The sequence below is a fragment of the Podarcis cretensis genome (assembly GCF_951804945.1).
Source record: "Podarcis cretensis genome assembly, chromosome: 3".
Taxonomy (NCBI): Eukaryota; Metazoa; Chordata; class Lepidosauria; order Squamata; family Lacertidae; genus Podarcis; species Podarcis cretensis.
In genome coordinates, this window is record NC_137172.1 from 63,109,674 (window position 1) to 63,132,665 (window position 22,992).

Below are 22,992 nucleotides of genomic sequence, written 5' to 3' on the forward strand. Positions count from 1 at the left end.
AGTAAGTTAATTCACCAGCGGCTGGATTTTATTTTCTCCTTTCCATTCATTCTGATATTCTGTAGCTGGTTGTCAGTTACTTAAATAATATAGTGCCTTATCTTGTTTTGCTTTCTTACTTGCGCGCGCGCGCGCACACACACACACACACTGCTGCTCTTGGTACTCCTTTTGAGGGGATGGTAGATAGTAACAGCCTTTGAAATTATGCTTCTAAAATCAGGTGACCAAGGAAGCATTTAATAGGAAAGTTTGACAGTGATGAAACTAAAAAAAGCACAGCATTACTGATTTCTTTGACCTTTAAACTGTTCTCATTTAACATTCAGGTACTTTAAATGTAAACTCACTTTATAAAGCAATTACAGTTGTTGTATACCCTTATTATGAGCCAAAATACGGTAACCTTTCACTAGAATTATAACTGTCATATATTTAATTGTCCAGTGTTTAAGCATTCAAATGCTTAAATAGGCATGTCCTGCTTTATTATAAATATTGTTGTTTTTGGTTTAATGATGTCACTCAACAAGTTGAATAGTTTTGCTTTAAAATGATCAAACCACTAGTTCATATATTAATGTTTCCCCATTAAATATTGTGTGGAAAAGTTATCCCCAATTCCTCAGCATGTTTTTGGAATTTCTACAAACTTTCAGTAGGTTTAACTACCCTCTTCCCTGATTTAAAATCTTAAAATAGTATCCACATCTGAAGAACAGATTCAATTTGTTATTGCAGAAACAAATTATAAAGTGATTTCCTTTGGGAAAAGATAGTCGCTTTCCCAATGAAATTTGCTAACATTGTTTTAATGAACAGAACTGTGAAGTATAAAGTAAGATCTACGAGCAGCCTAAGTGATTTCTGGATGCAATATGTGAATATTCTGGCAGGATTCTTATTCTCTCTCTTTCATTTTGGCTTTGTTTCTAAGCACTGAAGAACAGAAACTTCTGAAAGCTTTCTTTAATTAAGAAAAAAACAAAACCCCAAAACAAACCCCTGAACTCCCAAATGTCCCAAACATAAAACAAAAATAACTGCTTATTCTCATTCTAGGCCCAGTAGCAGGTGCAAATTAGATAGAAAAATGGACAGAATAGGTCAATATGGACTTTGAGAATGCTTGAAGCCAATGTTAATTGTAGGAATGGCCATTCCCCTTTGACCTCAGGGTCGCAAACAGTCCCTGTGCATCTGTTGTCGCCTGTGGCTACTGGTTTTACATTCCCTATGGCCATATTTTCTTTATGCATACAAGTATTTGTTAGGGATGGTGGTGGGTGAGAATGCTACGTACTGCATGCTTTCTTTTTAAAAACCTGGTGGCTGAATCTTAGTGATAGAAAAGTTGGGAGAGGATCAGTAGTTCATAACAATAAGTGGAGTTGGCCAGGTATCAGTCAGCTTGTTTGAGAAGCTTGGTGGGTCCATGTATTTTTAAGGCTGTCTAATAAGGAACAGGGTTGTAGAGTGTGAGTCTTGTACATAAAATGAAAAACCTATCAAAACAGGTTTCCAGTATTTTCAGTCAATACATGATTGCCTAAATACATGAAGCTATTGGTCGCACATAGCATGACTATGTTGCATTCTCCTCCTGTTTGAGTTGAAAATTCATTCCTTATAGGTAGGCAGTGTACTGCCACAGTCCAGCGGTGAGGGCGAAACAGAATGGAAGCAGTAGGCAGGCAAAGTGCCCTGCTAATATCGTTTTCATCATTACTTGCATGTCCACCGTGACACACAAACCTAGCAACCTAGATTGACTGCTGGCAGATGGCCAGCCGTAGTACATAGTCAAACAGTATTTCATTTCATAGAGGCATATGTTTGTCGCTGGTATTTGTTCAGTATAGATTTACACAGCTCTCTTAGGCAAGGTCTTTCTAATAGAATGTATGCCATTTATTGTCGAATTAGGAGATTCCAGAGCTTGATCAGTCAGTTGTTGCAGGTAAACTAGATTAACTGCTTCAATAGTTTTGTAAGGAAGTGAATTAATAGAGCAAGGGAAACCTTTTTTTTTAACTGAGAAAACATTTTACTTTTATTAGTACAGTTTTAAATGCAGTATCAGAAACCTCTTTATTTTTATTTCGTGTTGCCCTGCAGTGTCCTTCCTTCTTTGTCATGTTATTTGATCAAAAACATTTTTTATTAATCCCTTCAAATGAAGTATGTTGAGAAAATGGAATAAATGCAAGGATGCTCATATGCAGTTCGGGAATATTCTGGGCAGAAGTGGTAACTGGCATTTTTGTAAATAAATCATATTTATTTTATTTTATTTAAAAGGCTATGCAGTGAAAGGTTAAACCATTGCACTATAATGCAATGAAAAGTTGGACATTCTAGCTTTACACTGCTTGTTTGGCTTTGTATGCTTTCAGTGTGATGCATCCTCCCTCCTGTGCTCCAAAACCATTACCAAGCCTGTGACCCCCATATATTGTTGGGCTACAACTCTTCTAATTTCCAGTCTGCATAGCAAATGTCAGGGAAGATGGGAGGTAGAGTCCAACAGCATCTGGGGACCCAAGATTGGTAAAGGCTGTTCTAGAGGGTGCTCTCTTGCTGGAATGGCAAGTGTGAGATAGAAACTGTTTTTGTTAGTTGTGAGTATCTTCCTGTAGGAAGCGGTGAAAGGACAGCTATTCCCCTTCTTTTCCCTAATGCAGTGGCTCAGACAGGGTGGTATAGTTATTCCCTCAGTGCACGTTGTTCCATTCTTTGGAACACAGCTTACCATTAGCCTGTTCCAGGAACCCTCTAATGGCAGGGAAATGAAGGTTTGTCTCCTCCCTGCAATCCAATAACTTTATCCTAGTTGTTAATTATGATGGACATTTTGCTACTTTTATTATAAAAGAATTATTATAAAAGAATTTATTACAAAAGAATAACAACTGACTAGACTCAATGGCAACGGAAACTGCTGAAAGTGTATGTATATCCTACTTTGTTAACTAACTAGAGTAAAACATGGTTTCCTGAGTTTGCACAGAATGCGGACAGTGGTTTAGTCAAAACTGAAAGCAAAAGCTTTCAGTCTTTCATCTTTCACACGAGAAGAGAAGAAAGGGCAGCCAGCCAAAGGTTTATAGCAGCTTGTTCCAGATCATCTAAGCCAGAGCATTGTAATCTGTTTAGTTTAATCACCATGGAACCAGTGCAGGTTGTAATGTCTGTTTGGAATTCTACTTCAAGGAACTGAATTCCAGTCCTCCTCATCCTGGATCTCACTGGTCAGACATAAATACATGATGGCCCCAATTCATTGACAACTCAACTTGGCAGCAAATGTGTGTACTCTCCCATTTACTCTGCAATTGCTGCGCATGAGAATTTGGTTAGTGCTATCAGCTCTGACAGTGATTATTACTATGTGTTGGTCAGGAAGTGCTGATGAGGGAGAAGGTGCTTTGATCCCTTCCCTGATACAGAAATCTGCCATTAATGATGAATGAAGCATAAAATCAGCACCAAAAGGCAATGCTATTAACAAAAACAAAACTATTGCAGCTCTTCAAGTCTGGATTTGAGTGAATCTCCAAGAGCATAGAATTCCACAATTTTGGAACTGTTACTAGGAGCACCTCTCTGCTTATGCATGATAGACCTTATGCATATATGAGGTTGCCTTTGGACATGACACAGAGGGGAAGCCAAAACAAACCTCCTGGAGGCTGATTGATGTTTTGTTGTGACTTCAAAAAAAGTTTGGGGAAGCTTTTCACTAACTGCACACGACCAGCAGCAGGATTTTCAGAACTGTGAATGTTTCAGGTAGAACAGCTAAGAGCACCCGACTTTCTTTCTTTACCAAACCATTTGACAAAAACAAGGCAGTGTTGACAACTATCGCAGAAACCACTTTCCCTAATAGTAGTGCCACTTAGAGAAGTGATTTACTAGCAAAATGGTAATCTTAACACTACTGTATATTTTGTGTAGTGTAGTAACCACTTCTTTGCTCGAAAAAATAATAATTAGCCAGGCACTTTCAAAGTCAAAACATTTCTCACAACAGAAAGGAAAAAGCAGGAAAAACTTCAGTATTATGGAGTCAGCAAATAACCTCAGAACTTAAATGATTCTTGAAGGAATAAAGCAATTTTATTTCTTTTCCCACACCCAAATTCAAATATTGTTCTGTAGTTCATACATTTCCTGCTAGACCAAGATAGAGTGTCAGGTTCCTTCTGTATATTAAATAGTACCCCCCCCCGCAGGAAATAAGTCTTCTGCTATCCCATATTTGCTTTCTTTATTGACACCCTTTTAGAAGACTTAAAAGGATTGGCTGCAGTAAGCTATCAGTTCATCACAGAACAAAAGTGGTTAATCTTAATTTGTCTAATTAGCATCTGATATGTGGACCAGCTGCTTCCTTGAACAAAAGCAGATGATCAAACCATCTTATTAATTGCATATTAATTCTTGCATGCGTCTTAACCATATGGGAGACCTCTGTGAATGTACTGAGGCAAATTCATTATGAGAGCTGGGGAAACGAAAGAGCAATTGTATCTTCAGAGAACAGAGTGTAGGGACCATGGAAAATGTGTGTGTCATCCTAACATGACCCATCTGTGTTTCCTGTGCTCTTTGTTACTAGCATTGAAAACGATTTAAGAATAAAGCTAGACAACTGAAGTGACATGTGTGTTTGATAGCTGTAGTTCTGTGACTGGGGAACCTAAATTATCTCACTCAGTTATTCTTGCCATACTCCAAAGAAACCTTCCTTATTTATATTAAATAATATAAATTTGTAAGTCAGATATGACTGCAGATATCTTTTTTTTGTTCTATGTTCATGAGTTTCTCCAGTTTTAATTTTAAAACAATTCTAGAGCTGCAGCACAGACTGTGGACATCACAAAAACCTTTGGTTCAGCACAGGGGTAGCCAGTGTGCTCCAGGTGTTGAACTCAGCCCTAGCCAGCATGATGAGTGGTCAGGGATCATGATGATTGTAGTACAGCAACATCTGGAGGGCACCTTGTTGGCTGCTCCTGATTTGGGAAATCATGAATGAACCTAGCCCCTTCGCAGGCTTGGAGGCTTCCCTTCCTCGCTATCTCCTTGTATAGCTGGGAAGAGGCAGTTCAGAAGCTGTTTTGCTTTTAATTAAACATAGTTTGCCAGATAGACCAGGTCTGTGGTTGATGTTAATTATATTGAGAGCAATTCAATGTCACAGTAACATGATTGTTCTGCCAGAGCAAGCATTTTGGCTTGCCAGATGGAACGGTCCTCTTTTCCTCCCCCCTCACACTATTTCAGGAGTCTTCCCGAATTCCTGCCCCCCCCCAGCTGGTTTTGGGGCTGGGAGGTGGGGGCAGGAGAAAGCACTGTCGCACAAGTGGAAGTCCCTGTGTTGAGCTACACTGATAGGACTTATTAGTTGAATCCTTCCTGGTTAGTTCAAAACAGTTCAGCTTCATAAACCATGGTTTGAAGATGGTTGGTTTTAAACTGACACTAGTTCATGTTATCCACAGTTTGTCAGTCCAGATGTTATTACAAACCATGGTTGACCAGAGATGCAAATAAAACTTTACCGATACCTCCAGGCCACCAGGAAGGAAGTAGCATGCAAGCCTTGGAGGAAACTAGGTTTGTTTGTACGTAGTTCTTGCAGCATGGTAAGCCAAACTATGGCTTCCTAGGACCACACAAATATTCTAGCTCCTGGAACAGAGTTCACACCCACTTTGCTTCTCCCTAGTCCTTTTTAGCTCAGCGCAGCATGGCAGCTAATCCAAAGTCTGGCTTAGCATGTCATTAGAACCCAGGCTCATGGTTAAGCTCTCTCCTTATTAACCATGAGCTGTGGCCAAGTTTTGTTCTTGTAGAAGTGCAGTGTAACAGAGACATCCTGCCTAGAACCACACACATTTGGATGTTTGTACTAAGCTATGGTTTGGCATAATGTTGTGTGCAGCCATTGTCTGCATACAACCATAGTGATATGCACAACGAAATACATATATTGAATCTGGTGGATGTTATTATGATAACCATTGTCACACAAAAATGGTTCTGCGTGTTGCAGCAAAAACAAGACTGTTGAAGCCCCTTAAAGGCTAACAAATTTTATTTTTTATTTTTTATTAATTACATTTATATCCCACCTTTTCTCCCAGGGGCTCAAAGTGGCACACATGGTTCTCACTTTTCCCATTTTATTCTCACAACAACCCTGTGAGGTAGGTAAGGCTGAGAGTGAGTGACTATTCCAAGGTCACCCAGCAAGCCGAATGGGGATTTGAACCCTGGTCTCCCAAGTCCTTGTCCAACACATTAACCACTATACTGCAATGGCATAAGCTTTCATGAGCAAGCGTGTGTATCTAAAGAATGGTCTCTAGTCCCCAAAATCTTAGGCTGTAATAAAATTGGTGTTTAAGGTGTCAGTGGATGGCTTTTACAAAACATATAGTGTAGTTGAGATAAGTATGAATGGTGACTCTTTTTTCTGGTTTCATTTTGGCTAGTAAACTAAAGTTGATAATTTTGGTCAATTCAGTTAAGAACATAAACATACAATGGAATTCAATCTTATAAAAGTTTGCCACCTAACCTAGGCAGCTTATGATTCAAGACAAAGCAGAGCAACAGGTCTCTTCCATTAAAAATATAAATAATTTTTTTTGATGGGTTCATCCTCTGAATACATGTTCTTTAAATTAAATGACTACTGAAATATTACACTAAAGGTAAAGGTAAAGGTACCCCTGCCCGTACGGGCCAGTCTTGACAGACTCTGGGGTTGTGCGCCCATCTCACTTAAGAGGCCAGGGGCCAGCGCTGTCCGGAGACACTTCCGGGTCACGTGGCCAGCGTGACATCGCTGCTCTGGCCAGAGCCAGAGCCAGAGCCAGAGCCGCACACGGAAACGCCGTTTACCTTCCCGCCGGTAAGCGGTCCCTATTTATCTACTTGCACCCGGAGGTGCTTTCGAACTGCTAGGTTGGCAGGCGCTGGGACCGAGCAGCGGGAGCGCACCCCGCCGCAGGGATTCGAACCGCCGACCTTTCAATCGGCAAGCCCTAGGCGCTGAGGCTTTAACCCACAGCGCCACCTGCGTCCCCTAAATATTACACTATGTTTTATTTAATAAATTCTGAGTAAGTATATGGTTATTAGGAGATAGTTGGCTTCAGCTCCTGAAGTATGGTATTCTTTTCTCGCCGCCAAAAGTAGCTGTAACTAAAATTAGGTTAGTATGAGTATCACTTCAGTGCTGTAACTCACAGCAGAGTTACAGATTCTTCTAGTGAAGGGAACATAACATTGTTTACCTTTGTCAGTAGAGACAGAAAGATAAACTGGAGAGTACTGTTTCTGTTTCCTGCAGATGGCAGCATTTTGCCTTCTTGCAGGTATTCCAAGGCTCTACTGCTTTGGGAGGCATCTAATTATGTTTTTCTCCCACCCCCAACCATCTGTTTTGATTTTTTGACTAAATAAAAATGTCTATTATACCTAATTCATATGTTAGCTTCTTTTCACAGTTCTTAAAATCACTTTGTTTCAGCACAATGTCTTCACAAAGCGCCATGGGTGAATCAAGGCATCCATATAGTTTTCTGTTCTTCCCTGATCAATGTTTTCTGCTCTTCCCTGATCAATGGCAATATTTCTAGACCATTTTATTTCATTTTTTTGTTGCTGATAAAACAGATTTTAGCTATTCACAACTGACAAATATATAACATTGAAATGCTGCCAGTGAAATATATGGGTTCCTGATTTTCTTGGGTGAAGCAGTATTAAGGTGAGCCTCACAATATTTTGAATTTGTAGATGATACAACTAAGAGCAGTGTCCTAGCATTTGAGGGTAAGGAGGTACATGTTGCAATAGGGATGAAAACACTTCTTTAGTGTTTTCAATCAGTGCACAACACAGAATCCCAAGTCTTCACATTCAAGGAAAAGATGGGTGATCGCATGCCTAATCATTGTTCTTTGTCTGTATAGAAGAAGCTGAAGAATGTCCACAGTCTCAAAGCGGGTTGCTTATGTAATCCTAAAACTGGCAATCTTAATGTTCAACATCCCAAATGCTGAGCATAAATGGTTGCCACCAGTTGTAACCAACCAGCATCTTCTATTTGGTTCATTACTAAGAAAAATGAGTGCTGCACATAGGCAGCTGCTGAACTTTGGCATGCCTCTTCTCTCCTTCCTAACGACTGAGTGTCTGCTTCTTGTCATGTGTGACACTACCCTGTGGAAAACTGGGCACCTCCTTCAGTACCATCTTTCCATGCTCAGAAACAGGCATTACATTGCTTAACTATACTGCTTGTAACGGCAAGCAGCATCAGTATAGAATTTAAGAAGGAAAAAATATGTGAATTTATTTTTCCACAACAGCAGAAGTATGATGCTTCTACCAGCTGAACTTCCAGGGGACCAAAACTGAAGATAATGAAATTAAAAATTAAGTAAAGGGGGGTGGGTGCAAAGTGCTTTTTTAAAAAACCCTGTGTCTAAGCTCAGGAAAAAGGAATAGTCTGGTGAGAGAAAAGGGGGAAGAGTAGAAGTGACGCGTCTTCTTTTTCTGGACCCTATCATGATCTGCCTGCCAGTGTGAACAGGAAATAGAGCCATCCAAGTCCAAATTAAAATGGAAAGTTTTATGATAGGGTGGAAGGCCCATTAAAGTTTACAGCCAATAAAAAAACAGACCTATCTGGAAAAAGGCCTTTATCTAGAAGCATCAAGAGATCAGTCAAGGGTAGAGGGTGTTCTAATACAAAATATTTTTCTTCCATGTTAAGCAGTATCACTGAGGATAAAATTGTGAGGTGTCTAAAATTATAGAAGTGACAGGGCAGGGGTCTTTGTATTCAGAAATTGCAATCCCAATGGCTTAAAAAAATGGGGGGCTTATTGATTGGGTGGGATTACCAAACACACAAATCTCTACTTAAAAGTAATTGGGATGTGTCTGGAACTCAGTGCTATACTTGCTCAAAATGTTATTGATTTCAGGAACCCATCAACTGAAGTGCCCCAGGCTTAAAGCTACTTTTAGTGTATCTAAGGAATGTTTCCCCGTATAATCACTGTAGTGCCTGTAAAAATTGTGTACAATTAAAAGAATTTGTTGATTGGACAGATAAGGAAAGTAGATTCTCCAAGATTTTTACAGTTGTAATACACTAAGTTTACATGCATTTAACTTGTGCTCATTCAGCTTTATGTGCTTGGCAATGAAAAAAATAAAAATAGAAAGGGGACAGAAAGGGGGTAGGTCTTTAGCAAACCCACCCACCATTTATCCCAATGTTCTTTTGATTATACATGGTTTTGGCTTTAGGTGTGATCCCTGGAACGTAGCCCTCACGTATGTTGCAGGCTTACTGTACTACTAAAGGAATCAAATATGTGGCTCAGTGCCCCTGTTTGTGGTGATGCCAATGAGATAAAATGAGGATATATGAGTATAAAAGTTGTGTCAGGAATTACAGAAGAACCAATTTGGGTGTAGGTTTTTAGTTGCTAAGCTCTTGCAATGATGACCTGCTGGACTAAAAAGACTTCAAGATGAAGATGAGCCAGAAGTTGCTGGTCGAATGGAGAGGCCTTGAACTCTTGCCTTTCCTTCCATTATAGCCTGATTGAATGGCTGTTCTAGATGAGAGTTGAAGGAAGCATGTGATGGAGCTGGTCTCTCAGCAGGGTTTTAATCTGTTTGAGAAACCTCCACAGAAGCAGCAGGCTCCCTGATACCCTTCGGTACATGGGAAAGCAGCATATAAGTCAGGCATAGGCAGATGTTTTGAGACTACAATTCCCATCACCCCTGACCACTGGTCCTGTTAACTAGGGATGATGGGAGTTGTAGTCCCAAAACAGCTGGAGGGCCGAGTTTGCCTATGCCTGATATATGTGATGGATAGTGGTGGAGCTATCTAGCCATCTCTGCTTTTTCCACCTGTGATTCTGATTATATGAGCAGGAGAATGCCTGGATAGTGTTAGGGAGACAGTAACTTGCAATAGGGCTCACCCAGTGAGTTCATTTTGTAATTGGAAAACTTGGGACCACCTCACCATTGCCACTGAGGTGGTCCCAGGATTTTGGCCATTCAATAACCATGGCCCAATGGGAAAATTTATGGAAGATCAATTGGAAATTCACAAACTGTTATACGATTAGAGAGAACTTTCAAAAAATGCAACATCAATGGTATCTAACACCATGGAAACTTTCAAAAATGTATAAAAATGTGTCAAGTAATTGTTGGAGATGCAGAGACTCAGGAACATTCTACCATATGTGGTGGACATGTAGGAAAATACAGGTATTCTGGGAGAGTATACATGCAGAACTGCAAAAAATGCTAAAGATCTCTTTCAATAAAAAACCAGAGGCCTACCTCCTGGGAATAACAGATTTGGATATTCCACAAAAGAGGAAGGGTATCTTTTTATATGCGACGGTGGCAGCAAGAGTTTTGATCGCAGCAAAATGGAAGAGTAATGAAATCCCCTCTATACAAGATTGGAACCAAAAGCTGACAGAATATGCCGAATTAGATGGTTTATCAGAAAAGATAAAGAATAAACCAAAACAGGAATTTGTTTCTAAATGGGAGGTCTTCAAAGAATATCTGAAAAATAAATATAGTAGTTTAAATTCTGTTGCAGCATTCGAGGAACTTCAGTAATAGTTGCTAGGTAGACAGAAGAAATTAGATTTATTGAGAATAAGTTTAATTATGAAAAAAATGTGTAGTGGCAGTAAGTAACATGAATTTGAAATATGGAATAGACGGGAAGTTGGGTCTTTAGTGTTAAGACCAATAGATGTTTTATTGTTTGCCAAGAAAATTATGTGGCTATGGTTATTTTTGTAATTTGTGTGTAATTTGGTATTTGTGTTTTTTGTGTGTTTTTTTTCTTGTTAAATAAATAAATAAATAAATAAAGTAATTGGAAAACTTATGTCTTTGTGCTTTAGAATGCTATTCACACTGATGCTGTGAATAAGGTAAAGGAGCACCAGTTTTTCACACATCAGTTACAGGAAGCCCACAATTCTGGGCTGTTACTGGTTAATTTTACCTAAGGGAGTTAGTAATTCATTTGTATTGATTGTTTTATTGACTTCTTTATACTGTAATCAAATTTTCTTCTTCTAAGGTCATTTCTCCCTTTGACCTTACAGTAGATTTCTTAGTAACATAGCTGGCTTTTACATGTGCTGCTGACTCAGATGTTTTCTGTTCAAACTAGACATATTAATTAATTGCTACTTTGAATCTATTTTTGTATGAGAAATGTACATATAAACCCAAATTCTTTTCTAATAATTGCTGATTCGTGCAGTTATTTGTCCTACTGACATGAAAGCGGAACCACTCTGAAACTACTTTGCATGCACAATGTGCTATCACCTGCTGTATTTTAGCTAACTTGTCCTTCAGATTATTTGTAAAAAGGCATTCATCATTGCTTGGCAAGATTTTTGCATGAAGCAAAACTGGATTTCCAATAGTTTCACTTTGTAAATATGTTGGGTTTTCTTTTTTAAGTTAATACAGTACTCAAGATCATGGCAAACTTACAGTCATGAATATTAATTGAATGCATGGTTACGCCATGGAAACGGAATTGTTTCATTCAGTTGAAATGCAAATACCCTGTAACAGTTATTCATACTAAATTTGGCCTCTATAAAATAGTAATTTATTATTTATATCCCCTTCTGTCATGATCAGAATCCAAATCCACATTCATTTGCGTAACCTTTTACATTTTGAAAATTTAATTACCATAATTTGATAACCCGATCTTTAGACTGAAGGCTTGTAGAACAGCTTACATATTCTAAAATAAAAAGTAGCTACTGAAACTGAAAGAGCAGCAAAATCAGCATAAAATTTGAAAAAAAATATCTAAAAGTTCTAATAAAAGGCCTAAAATGGGTGGAAGGCTATACTGGAGGGCTACAGGTTTCCTCTACTCTGCCCTAGGCAAAAGAACTTTTAGCACTACAGAAAACCCTTAATAAATCTGACTTGCTAGGTAACCAGCCTAAAGATACTATTGACTTTTGGATCAGCTACTTTGACTAGTTTCAGTTGTTTTGCTCTATGAATCCTGACATTGCTATTGGGAGTAAGCACAAACGTGTTCCAACTAATTAAGCCAATGGAGAAAATGTGTCCAAATTCAGGGGGACACAAGTAATGGTATCATGAGTAGGAAAATGTCCACCCTGCAGTTAAGAAGACAGTGATTGAACTCTTCATCTTTCCTAGTGGACAATCTCAACCTATGTTCCTTTCTTAGGAAAACAAATTGGGAATATGGTTGCTGCCCAATTCTAGGCATTATTGGATAACCTCATTTCTTGACCTGCTTTTAATCAGGATTTCAGCTGACTATGGAACTAAGACAGCTTCGTTGCACAAAACTGTAATAATAACTTAATTAAAAGCTTTAATAAACTGGGTGGTGAAAAAAATTAAAGTTCCAAAGGCCTGCCCAAACAGTAAGGTTACCCTGGATACTGTCGGCTACGCTTGAAGTAGCAGTTACAACCTGACGACTACTATGAATACAAACCCTGCCACTCTGATAAGTATGGGAAAAGATGAAGGAATCTGAGAGAGGACAGTCATTGCAGGCAAAGGCTCATGGCAGGTGGCACAGGTTCACAACAGAGAGAGCTCTGTGCTGATTCAGACTTGGCACAATTTAAAACTGGATTAATTTGAACACACAGCAGATATTCTTCAAATTAATCTGATTCCAAATTAGATAGGGAGATTTGATGCGTTGGTGATGTGAACTGGTCCTGAAACTTAAAAGTTGCTATGAAGACTTGGAATTTATACAAGGTACTCTGTATGTTTGGTAAGCTAACATTTACTGAAAGTGGGGCAGATTTAAAGCTTATGACATCTAAATTATTTCCACATTTGAGCGCCAAAATGCATTTGTTTTTTCTGCATGCCTCAGTGGTGGATGGGACAAGGGTTTGTTTGTTTGTTTGTTCCATTTCCTATCCCAAAGGCTTGGAGTTGGTCAAACACAAAACTGAGATCCTTATTAGCATCTGAACTCCACAAAATGCTGTTCCTTGTTCTGGTGGTGCTTGTGGGGGTAGCTCTTCATGGTAGAGATATAATGAATTAGAAAATAGGGGAAAGAGCTAATCAATATTTATTATGTTGTGGTCTAAACAAGATTGTCATAATAAGCTCTGTTTTCCCTTTTTATTTTTTTTAATGCTTCATTGTTTCTTCACTGTCTGCTTTCTGCTCCTCAGTTCCCAACCTCCTTCCTGGAGTCTTCTAGTCTCCTGTGTGCATGGATAATGAGGGAGCTGCCGTTACCTACTTAATAATCTTTGTAAAGCCCCACTTTATGCATAATTCTCGCTTTGGATTAAGTGGTGCCCAGGTCTTTTCCTTTCCTTTACAGCTGTTAAGAGTAAAATAGGACTTTTTTTCTTATTCCTTTCTGGATCCTTAGTTTAATTATCACTTCTTAGTAACCAGAGAAGTATCAAGATTCAGGAAGGCTGAGATTGCAGAGTTGAAAGAGACCATTGTGAGTGAGCTGAGTTCAAGATGGGAGGGCAACTGAATTCATTGCCTCTCCGGACTGTCTTTGTGGTGGGAAGTCACTTTTGTTCTCGAGGAAAATGCCAGGGGATGGCTGAGCCTGGCTGGTTTGAAAGGAGAGAAGAATGCCTCATAATTTATAAATTATTTATCATTCCTTCCTGTAGAAGAACCATTTGATGGCAATATCCCAGTAAAGCAGGTTGATTGAGTTAATTGAATCTGAGTGTAAGGGTGCAGGGCTCGATGACTTTTTTGTACCCTTTTTTTAGGTTCTTGCCACAGAACTAATGGAAGGAAGTGTAATTTCTAAAGACTTTGAAAGAGAGTTCTTGAAAGTACTAAAAGTTGGCAACCTCCCGCATGTGAGAAGGGGTTCAGTGTTTCCTAGGATCATACCCTTAAATAGTTTTCTTTTGCTGTATCATTCCATGTATTTAGGGAATCTATGGACATAAATGCACCTATGCCAAGTGAAATGTGCCTGTTTTTAGTCCCTGATATGGCTTCTTGCTCAACCTGGCAAATGTTTTTGCTTTGTAAAGAGTCTTTCAAAGACCTAATCATTTTTATGTACACGCAGTATAAAATCTTTAAAATATATAGCAAAATCTAAAGCCCCAGTAAGTTCAGTGAGTCTGACTCTCAGATAAGTATACATGTGATTTTTTATTTTGGAGGTCATGGTGCTGCAAATAGTTCTGATTGTATCTTTGTCAGAAACATGTGAGGTAGGTTAGTCTGTGAAATAGTGACTGGCCCAAGGTCACCTAGCAGACCTCATGGTTGAGTGCTGATTTCACTCATGTGACCTTCCTACACTTCACTACACTGGCTCTCAGCCTTAATTTGTAGATCTGTTTTTCCATTTGCCAGACACACTGAAAAAGCACAGATGTCTGTCTGTTATCAGTGTCTTCTTTTTTGGGGCATGGGGAGAACTTTTTCTTTTAGACTTCTAATATTTGAACACACCACCTTATTCCCCCCTCCCCCGATGGATTTGGGAGCGGAGATTTTCTGAGATTTCTACTATTGGTGTTTTGGGATTGGCCAGTTATGCAACTTTCTTGACTTCATAGTATGTATTATAGTATGTATATATTTTGATAAAGCATTGACTAAACCTTGGAACAGCCTTCCATGAAATTTAGAAAAGATTGAATCCAGCAGTTACGTTAATAGAATTTAATTTCAGAATCACTGGGGCTAGACTGGTTGATTAGTGATGAATAGATAACTCAGGAACATTCGGTTAATGTCTTCACCCTTGAACTCTTCCTGTAAAATTGCATTCTAAAATGTCATTCATGTTACTTTTTAAAACCATATTCGGAATCATGAACAGCCACAATAGATAGTATAAACGTTTTCAAATTCTTTACATAGTACAAGAACGATTCCTAAGGAGTCTTTGTAGCTTAATTTGAGGAGGGTGGAAGGATGTTTCCAGTTGTTTCATTGCTAAAATCCTTTAATGTGATTCTGATTGTCATGGACCAGGTCAACTGGAAACATATATCCAAAGAGGGCAATACAATGGGCTGGGGGGATGGGTGGAATGCATGCTGCAGGCACACCACATAAAACTGACCACTTATGCCTCTCCTGAAATGTCAAGCAGTTCTATGTAACGTGTACAAATCCTTAAAACTAGCAGCACTGCATTTGTTATTAACAGCTGAGATAAGTTTTGGTAATGACAACATCTGTACAGCTGAATAGAAACAGTCTGTTCTAACATCTCATTTCAAATGGTTAATTTTACTGATAGGAGAGTATTATGGTGAGCATACCTTCAAAGATTCAGTGTGTTTCGTTCACATTCCCCAAACCCTTTGGCCCCTTTTCAAGGGTTTCTCCCCCACAGTACCATCTTGGAATTATTTATGTTACTGGGTTGCTGTTTTCTCGATAGCAGGATAGAGAGTTGAGGACAAGGATCTTCTTCCTCCTGACCATTTGCTCAGCTATGCACATAATCAGATCTAGAGCTGGGTCACATACTTTTCTCTCTAGCAAATATTGTATAAATAAATAAATAAATAAATAAATAAATAAATAAATAAATAAATACTTTGTGGCCTTGTTTCATTCATTCTCCAAAGTAGCGTGTAAGAAAGGTTGCTATTATGCCTGTTGATAATGAAAATTGTACACGGAGATGAATTGCCCCCCAACTCAACAAGTGTGTTCCTACAGCTAAGAAGTCAAGGATGTGAACTCTGGTCTAAGTCCATTCCTTCAGAGTACATTGTTAGAACAATGTGGCTTAAGTGTACCACTTCTGATTTTAGCTTCTTAATCTTCTACCTGTGATTTAGCAAACAAGGCGCATAGGCGATTCAGCCTCACTTAATGCAAATATTAGTCTTCTTGCTTCATGATAGTGCTTCTGAAACCAGTATAGAGAAAACTATTCATGAAGTATTCCTTCAGCACAGAGGGAGTTCTATGCCAAAGATTAGATGTTAATCTTCCATGTAAATGAGGAAAGACAAATACAGCTGTTTTTATATATATGTTTTTTGTCATTATTTTGACTGATAAGGTGGTAGATTGTCAAAGTTTGACTAGAACCCAATATTTACTGTTTAACAATATTATAATCCTGTTTGTTTTGTATGTTTTGATATGTGTCTTTGAATTAATGGAATGTTACATTTATTTAAGGTAAAAACATATTCAGACATGCATGAAGTTCCCGTTTTTTGTGCTGCATAGACTAGTGACAGGGGCCAATGAATCTGTGTGCTTTTATATTGTTTGACTTCTACAGTGATGCTCAACCAGATAAAATCCTTTCCAGGCAATCAAATAAATGTGTGCAAATGATCTTGGGTTTGAAATTTTATGTCACAGTCCTATACATGTCTACTCAGATGGAAGTCCCCATTGAGTCTTCTCAGTTGGTAGGTATATAACTGCAACCTTAGCATTTTTATACTCCTTGGTAGTCAGTGGGTTTTGAGGAGTGCACTTCCTGAAGCTAACTTCCCATTAATTTATGCTAAAAGTAGTTTGTGACATTAAATGCCAAAACTGCATTCAATTTTCAGACCCTTCAGAACACACAACGTTGTCAAACAGAACTATTTTTATTTCTCCTAGGTGTCCTCTTGTAGAAAAGGTTTATGCATTTATTTTTTTGTTCTGTGTACCAGTGATTTTTGAAAAATCCACTGAGGCTGGGAATGTTTCCCAAGAGCAACTCCTTCTGCATGTGCTACTCCATAGATCTGAACCTATGTGGCCTCCTTTGGGAAAGACTGGGCAGGCAGGCCCCTGCTGTTGGGGTTTCTTTGGAGAAGTGAGAATTCCTTTCAATGTCAAGCCAGGACATTGCTTAGCCTTCCTTTGAAAGGGCAGACTGACTTCTTGAGCCTCAGCATTCTGTTGTAGGCATGCCCTGCTGAGCACATTGATGCTGTAGTTAGCATTTTTCTCTCCAAATATTGTAAATCATTTCTAATGGAAGGAGATAGATGTTTTCATTACAAAGGCTCTTTGCCTAGCCCGTGAAAGAGATTTTTTTTTTTTACTTACATGTCTAGGTAATGTGTTAAGCCATATAGGCTTAGTAATTAAAGTACTTTTTTGTAGCTTCCTTTAAGTTAGCTTTAACAAAGCATGCGAAAGAAAGAAAGAAAGAAAGAAAGAAAGAAAGAAAGAAAGAAAGAAAGATGGTGTGTGTTACCCTTCTTCTTTGCCCCCAAATTTGTAGTTAATGGTGGGAAAGAGGGGGGAGAGATGTATGACTCGAAAGCAAGGTGATGTGAAGGAAACCCCGGTCCCTGCATGTTGGGAACAATTAAAATGCAGTCCTTAAGAGCTCGCTAAGCATAAATGTTGGGAAAGAGGGGGGCAGGTTTGGAAAGCAATAGTTTAAAGTCTCACTGTCCCAGGCAAGTTAAATTCTGTATATTCATCGGAGAGGGTTATACAAAGCATAGCCATGAAAGCATCCACTTCATATTGTGTCCTGTGGAGGATTTTGAAGATCCTTTGAGAATAATGGCAAGGGAAATCACTTAAAATTACTCATCTTTCTTTGTGGAGTACAACCTGGCGTGGTAGGAAAGGGAGGGGGAAACTGTTGATTATTTGCTAGGGGGAGGGGACAGAGAGGGAGACATGCACGCATGAATGAATGAATGCTGAAGCAGAAATCTCCATCTTGCTTCCATGCAAACATGAACAAAGATTGGCTCCCCCCCCCCCCCGCGCTCTCTATGTTGTAACTGGCTGTTGCAGACACCCGCATTATGTTTCAGAAGGAAGCTTTCAGGTTCAAGGACTGTTAATGGTTTCTAATCGCTAGGACGTTCCCTGCAACTCTGAGCTTGCTCTTAAAGAAGAAACAAAAGGGGGGAGGGGTGGAAGCAGGAGGCAAAAAGTTAGTAAGGGTTGCAAGGACTGTTGGGGAAGCTCTGGAAATTAGTTTCTTGCATTGTACCCTTGCTTTCTATGGGATCCAAACTGCAGGAACACAGCAGGCTTTTCTGAAATGGTGGTGTTTATCAATACAAAGCTCAAATCGTTAATCAAATTTTTCAAGAAAAAGAGTAAGTAAATGTGGCTTTTAAATCTGTTTAGATATTTTGCAGAAAAGCTAAATCATGTTGCACAAATTTTAAGTAATGTGCTTTAATTTATTGAATTGCATAGCATTTTTACTTTGCCATACTTTGGAGGGCGTAGAAGCAGTTTCTTTAAAGGAAACTGCTGAGCACCTGCACTTTTTGTTGTTGTAAACTTTCGAATCCCGAGTCTGCTAATTTTCTTTGGTCTTCCTGAGAAAAGTAGGGGCCCCTTTCATGCAATAAAATCATTGCAGAGCTTAAAGCTTTTGTTTAGGTAACTTGATGCAGGTAGTAGATTTGTGTGCTGTAATGTTTATCCAGCTAAAATCTTGTTGAGCCCTCGGCTGCACCAACTATTGTGGACATTCAGAGCCAGCTACAGGCAGAAACCTCCGTCTGGATCCTTTGCTTTATTGCACTAGCGCAAACTTGCAACAAAACATTTTTTTCTACTAACACCCAGAATGATTATTGGAACAGTTTTGAACAGCAAGCTGATCTTTCTTTAAGTTGCTACCATATTTTCTGTTAACAACGATACTCTTCCTCTTGCCCAAAACAAAATTTTGGGTTAAGAGCCTAGAGTCCTAGGTACTTATTTGGCCGGGGGGGGGGGGGGGCTCAAGATAATTCTGCATGTAGCATCTGTCACCTTCCCTGTAAGTTATTTTATCCCTGGCAGTAGTTTAATACAGCTTTAATTTTTTTCTGGAAGGCTGGGAATGATTGCATTTTCTGTTCATTATCTTTAGACTTTGACCTCTGATTAGGAAGGACAGCAAAGACAGTCCTGTATCATGTCAGCATTATCTACCTTGCCGCATGAAATGTTCCTGATCATTTTCAGAGTAATGAATATAGGTGCCCATAAGGGTTCCTCAAGCGCATCCTGCTGAGGATGTGCTTGATGAGCTCCAAGGGCAACAATGTCATGTTCATGCTCTTCATAAAGGAGGGACTTGTACTTAGATATAGCATGTATATAGCAGGCATAAATAATACATAAGAACTAGTACATACAGTTGGCTCACTGTGGCAAAAGGCAATGATTTTTCCCATTATAAAATGTTTTTGTATTTACCTGCATACTTCTTTAGCATACATCTTATTGTGTAGGAGCATGTTCTGTGACCATTGTGTGCAATAGCAGGAGACATTGACTCAGTCTCGCAAGTGCCTCTCATCTGGAGTCATTCTACATGTGCTTAAGTCCCCCTTACCTGATATCTAAATGTTGAGGGCATTGCTGGTTTTTTTGAGAAGTTTGGACTTTGCAGAGGCAAATAATAAAGTTGGAAAATCTCTTAATTCTGGGCAATAAAGGGATATGGTCTCAGTAATGAGCAACTAAGAGGCAATGAAAATCAGGCAAGGGAGTGAGGTAGTGACTACGGTCTTAGGTAAGTTCACATAAACTTAACAAGTGCTTGGGGTGGGGGCGTGGAAGCACAGATGTAAGGTTTGTGCTTGGGAGAGCTAAGAGCAAAGAGAATATCATGTGGGCTGAAGGCCAAATACTGCCTGGGTGATAATACAGATCTCCCCTCCTTGACACACTTATCACTTTCCTTTATGGCCACCACAGAAAAAGGCAAAATGCTACTAAAAATTGACCATGGTGATGTAAGCATATGTGTGCTTTAATTTGGCACAGGTATTTCCAGGTATTTCTGTTAGGTGGTATGGGACAATATAAGGGTAGAAAGGAAGAACTTCCACAAGAAACCAAAATGTCATCTGAAGGCAGCAAAAATACCACTGTTCTGTTTTTGCAGTTTGCTATATAATCATGCAACATTAGGGATGCAACCCAGGTTACTTACTTCATTTAGATTTAGAAATTGCGGGTGGTACTCCAAGTAAGTGGGAGACCTATTTAAATTAATTAACTGGGGCATTTTGAGTACCACACTGCACTTTTCTCAGTGTGGTACTCAAAATGCCCCAGTTAATTAATTTTCTCCTTAAATTACAGTATTAGCAGCATCCTTTTCGTTTCTCTTCTAAGTCTTTCCTCATACCTTTATCATACAGTCACCCACTATACACCTTTTTTGTATAAGCAGGCCACAAGTAAGAACCCATTATACAGATAAGAAACAAAACCTATAGTAATTATCTGGGGTGATGTTTCCCATTTCGCCACCTGAGGTGAAACGGGAAAGTGTAACCCTACCCTGCTTCCACCAAAGCATCCCTTCCTTGGGTCATGGGGCAATGCACGCAAGATATTGTGAGGTGTGGGCAAGATTGCGCCAGAAGCTGCCACTGCTGCTTCTCCACTGGTGGGCAGGAGAGCCACGTACCTCCTTCCCAGAGCCTGGCACCTTTTAACTTGCTTTGGGAAGGCAGTGCAATGAGTGGAACTGGGCATCAAATTTTGGCCTCCCCCACCCCCATGATGCAAGGCAGTGTATGGTCCATGGGTTCCCTGTTGAAGTACTCTTGTGACCTAAAGGTAAAGGTAAAGGTACCCCTGCCCGAACGGGCCAGTCTTGACAGACTCTGGGGTTGTGCGCCCATCTCACTTAAGAGGCCAGGGGCCAGCGCTGTCCGGAGACACTTCCGGGTCACGTGGCCAGCGTGACATCGCTGCTCTGGCCAGAGCCAGAGCCAGAGCCAGAGCCGCACACGGAAACGCCGTTTGCCTTCCCGCTGGTAAGCGGTCCCTATTTATCTACTTGCACCCGGAGGTGCTTTCGAACTGCTAGGTTGGCAGGCGCTGGGACCGAGCAGCAGGAGCGCACCCCGCCGCAGGGATTCGAACCGCCGACCTTTCGATCGGCAAGCCCTAGGCGCTGAGGCTTTAACCCACAGCGCCACCTGCGTCCTACTTGGTATGAAAAGTTGGGCTGCCCTGAACTGAGGTGTCATCGCTGTGCTGTTGCTATCCAAATTGGATTACTGTTAACAAAGTCTAAATGGGCTTTGGAAATTACAGTAGTACCTTGGGTTAAGAACTTAATTCGTTCCAGAGGTCCATTCTTAACCTGAAACTGTTCTTAACCTGAGGCACCACTTTAGCCAATGGAGCCTCTCGCTGCCGCCGTGCCATCAGAGCACGATTTCTGTTCTCATCCTGAAGCAAAGTTCTTAACATGAGGTACTATTTCTGGGTTAGCGGAGTCTGTAACCTGAAGCGTCTGTAACCTGAGGTACCACTGTATTCAGAAACCTCAGTTGGTGCAAAAAGCAATGATAATACTAATTTATTACTTTACAGATCATTTCATTCCACTTCTCTTTCCTTCTGCTCTGGCTTCTAGTTTGTCTCTGAGTACAGTTCAGAGTTCTGGTTCTCATCTACACATCCCTAAATGGATTGTGACCAGGATATCTGAAGGACCACTGTCTTGCATGTGATCCTCCCTCCTATGCATTCAGCATTGGGAGTCCTACTATGTGTCATGCTGAGATCTTTGTATTTTGTAGAGCTTTCAGTATGGTCCAGTGTCTTTTATCCAGTGATACAAGCTTTCAGAGAAAATTAGAAATGGAATTGTTTCTGGAAAACTTTGACGTGCAAATTAGAGTAAGTTGCACCATGATTTTTCCTGATGCTTCAGAGAGTGATCTTAATTTTCATGTTTATTTTTCTTGTATGTGAGAAACGAAGCTAAAAACTTGTAAACTGCCTAATAATGAATCTGCAGTTGACACCCATTCATTGTTACTAATGAACTTACATAATGTAAAATTTTCTGCAGAAAAATAAAGCACTAAAGTTTCTGCCCATAGCTGAATGAGGAATCAAAGCCTGTTGATGAGCAGGGTTATTTGCAATACTTGTGTGGTGCTTTGAAGTCACTTATTCTTCTCCCCCCCCCCCAACAACAGACAACCTTTGACAAGCGGGGTAGGAGAGCCCACCTGTCAATCACCTCTCATCATTATGACATCAGATGATTGACAGGTGTGTTATCCTAAAGTAAAGGTAAAGGTACCCCTGCCCGTACGGGCCAGTCTTGACAGACTCTGGGGTTGTGCGCCCATCTCACTTAAGAGGCCGGGGGCCAGCGCTGTCCGGAGACACTTCCGGGTCACGTGGCCAGCGTGACATCGCTGCTCTGGCGAGCCAGAGCCGCACACGGAAACGCCGTTTACCTTCCCGCTGGTAAGCGGTCCCTATTTATCTACTTGCACCCGGAGGTGCTTTTGAACTGCTAGGTTGGCAGGCGCTGGGACCGAGCAGCGGGAGCGCACCCCGCCGCAGGGATTCGAACCGCCGACCTTTCGATCGGCAAGTCCTAGGCGCTGAGGCTTTAATCCACAGCGCCACCTGCGTCCCAATATGTTATCCTACCCATCTGCTAAACATAGGCCATGGGGAGGGGGCTGATATCTGATCCGACAGAGCAAAATTCTCCCCCACTCCTGTTGTAGAGCATAACTTCAGGTTAATTGCAGCATTCCTTTCTTATTTGACTCTCTCTTATTTACAGCTGTCTCCAATCTAGATGAAGAGAGCAGGTGGACAGTCCATTACACTGCACCCTGGCATCAACAAGAGAATGTGTTTCTACCCACCTCAAGGCCACCCTGTGTAGAGGATCTGCACCGCCAAGCCAAGCTGAACCTGAAGTCGGTACTAAGAGGTAGGAAGTTGACAATAATAACACACCATATCATTACAGATTTTTTTTCTTTAGCAGTAAAGCTATGTGCCTGCTTGCGTCTGTCTGCTTTTGCATCCCTGTGACCTCTTGTACTTTTATCAAGGAACTAAACAAGTCAAAGAGGGAAGAAAATATCACACCACTGTTTCAGATGATTATACTCTTCCTGCTGTAAAGTGGTCTCCATA

At 40.2% G+C, this 22,992-nt stretch overlaps 1 protein-coding gene across 8 annotated transcripts in view; it reads left to right on the forward strand.

Moving 5' to 3' along the window:
- Nucleotides 1-22,992, forward strand: part of NHSL1 (NHS like 1) — a 148,723-nt gene that overhangs the window by 79,670 nt on the left and 46,061 nt on the right. For 7 of the 8 annotated variants that reach the window (XM_079970929.1, XM_079970936.1, XM_079970931.1 and 4 more), the window contains one exon: nt 22,631-22,783. In XM_079970929.1, the coding sequence (XP_079827055.1) occupies nt 22,631-22,783 (153 nt within the window). Of the gene's footprint in view, nt 1-17,946; nt 18,171-22,630; nt 22,784-22,992 lie in introns of those variants that run through there. The other variant, XM_079970934.1, reaches the window with a different exon arrangement.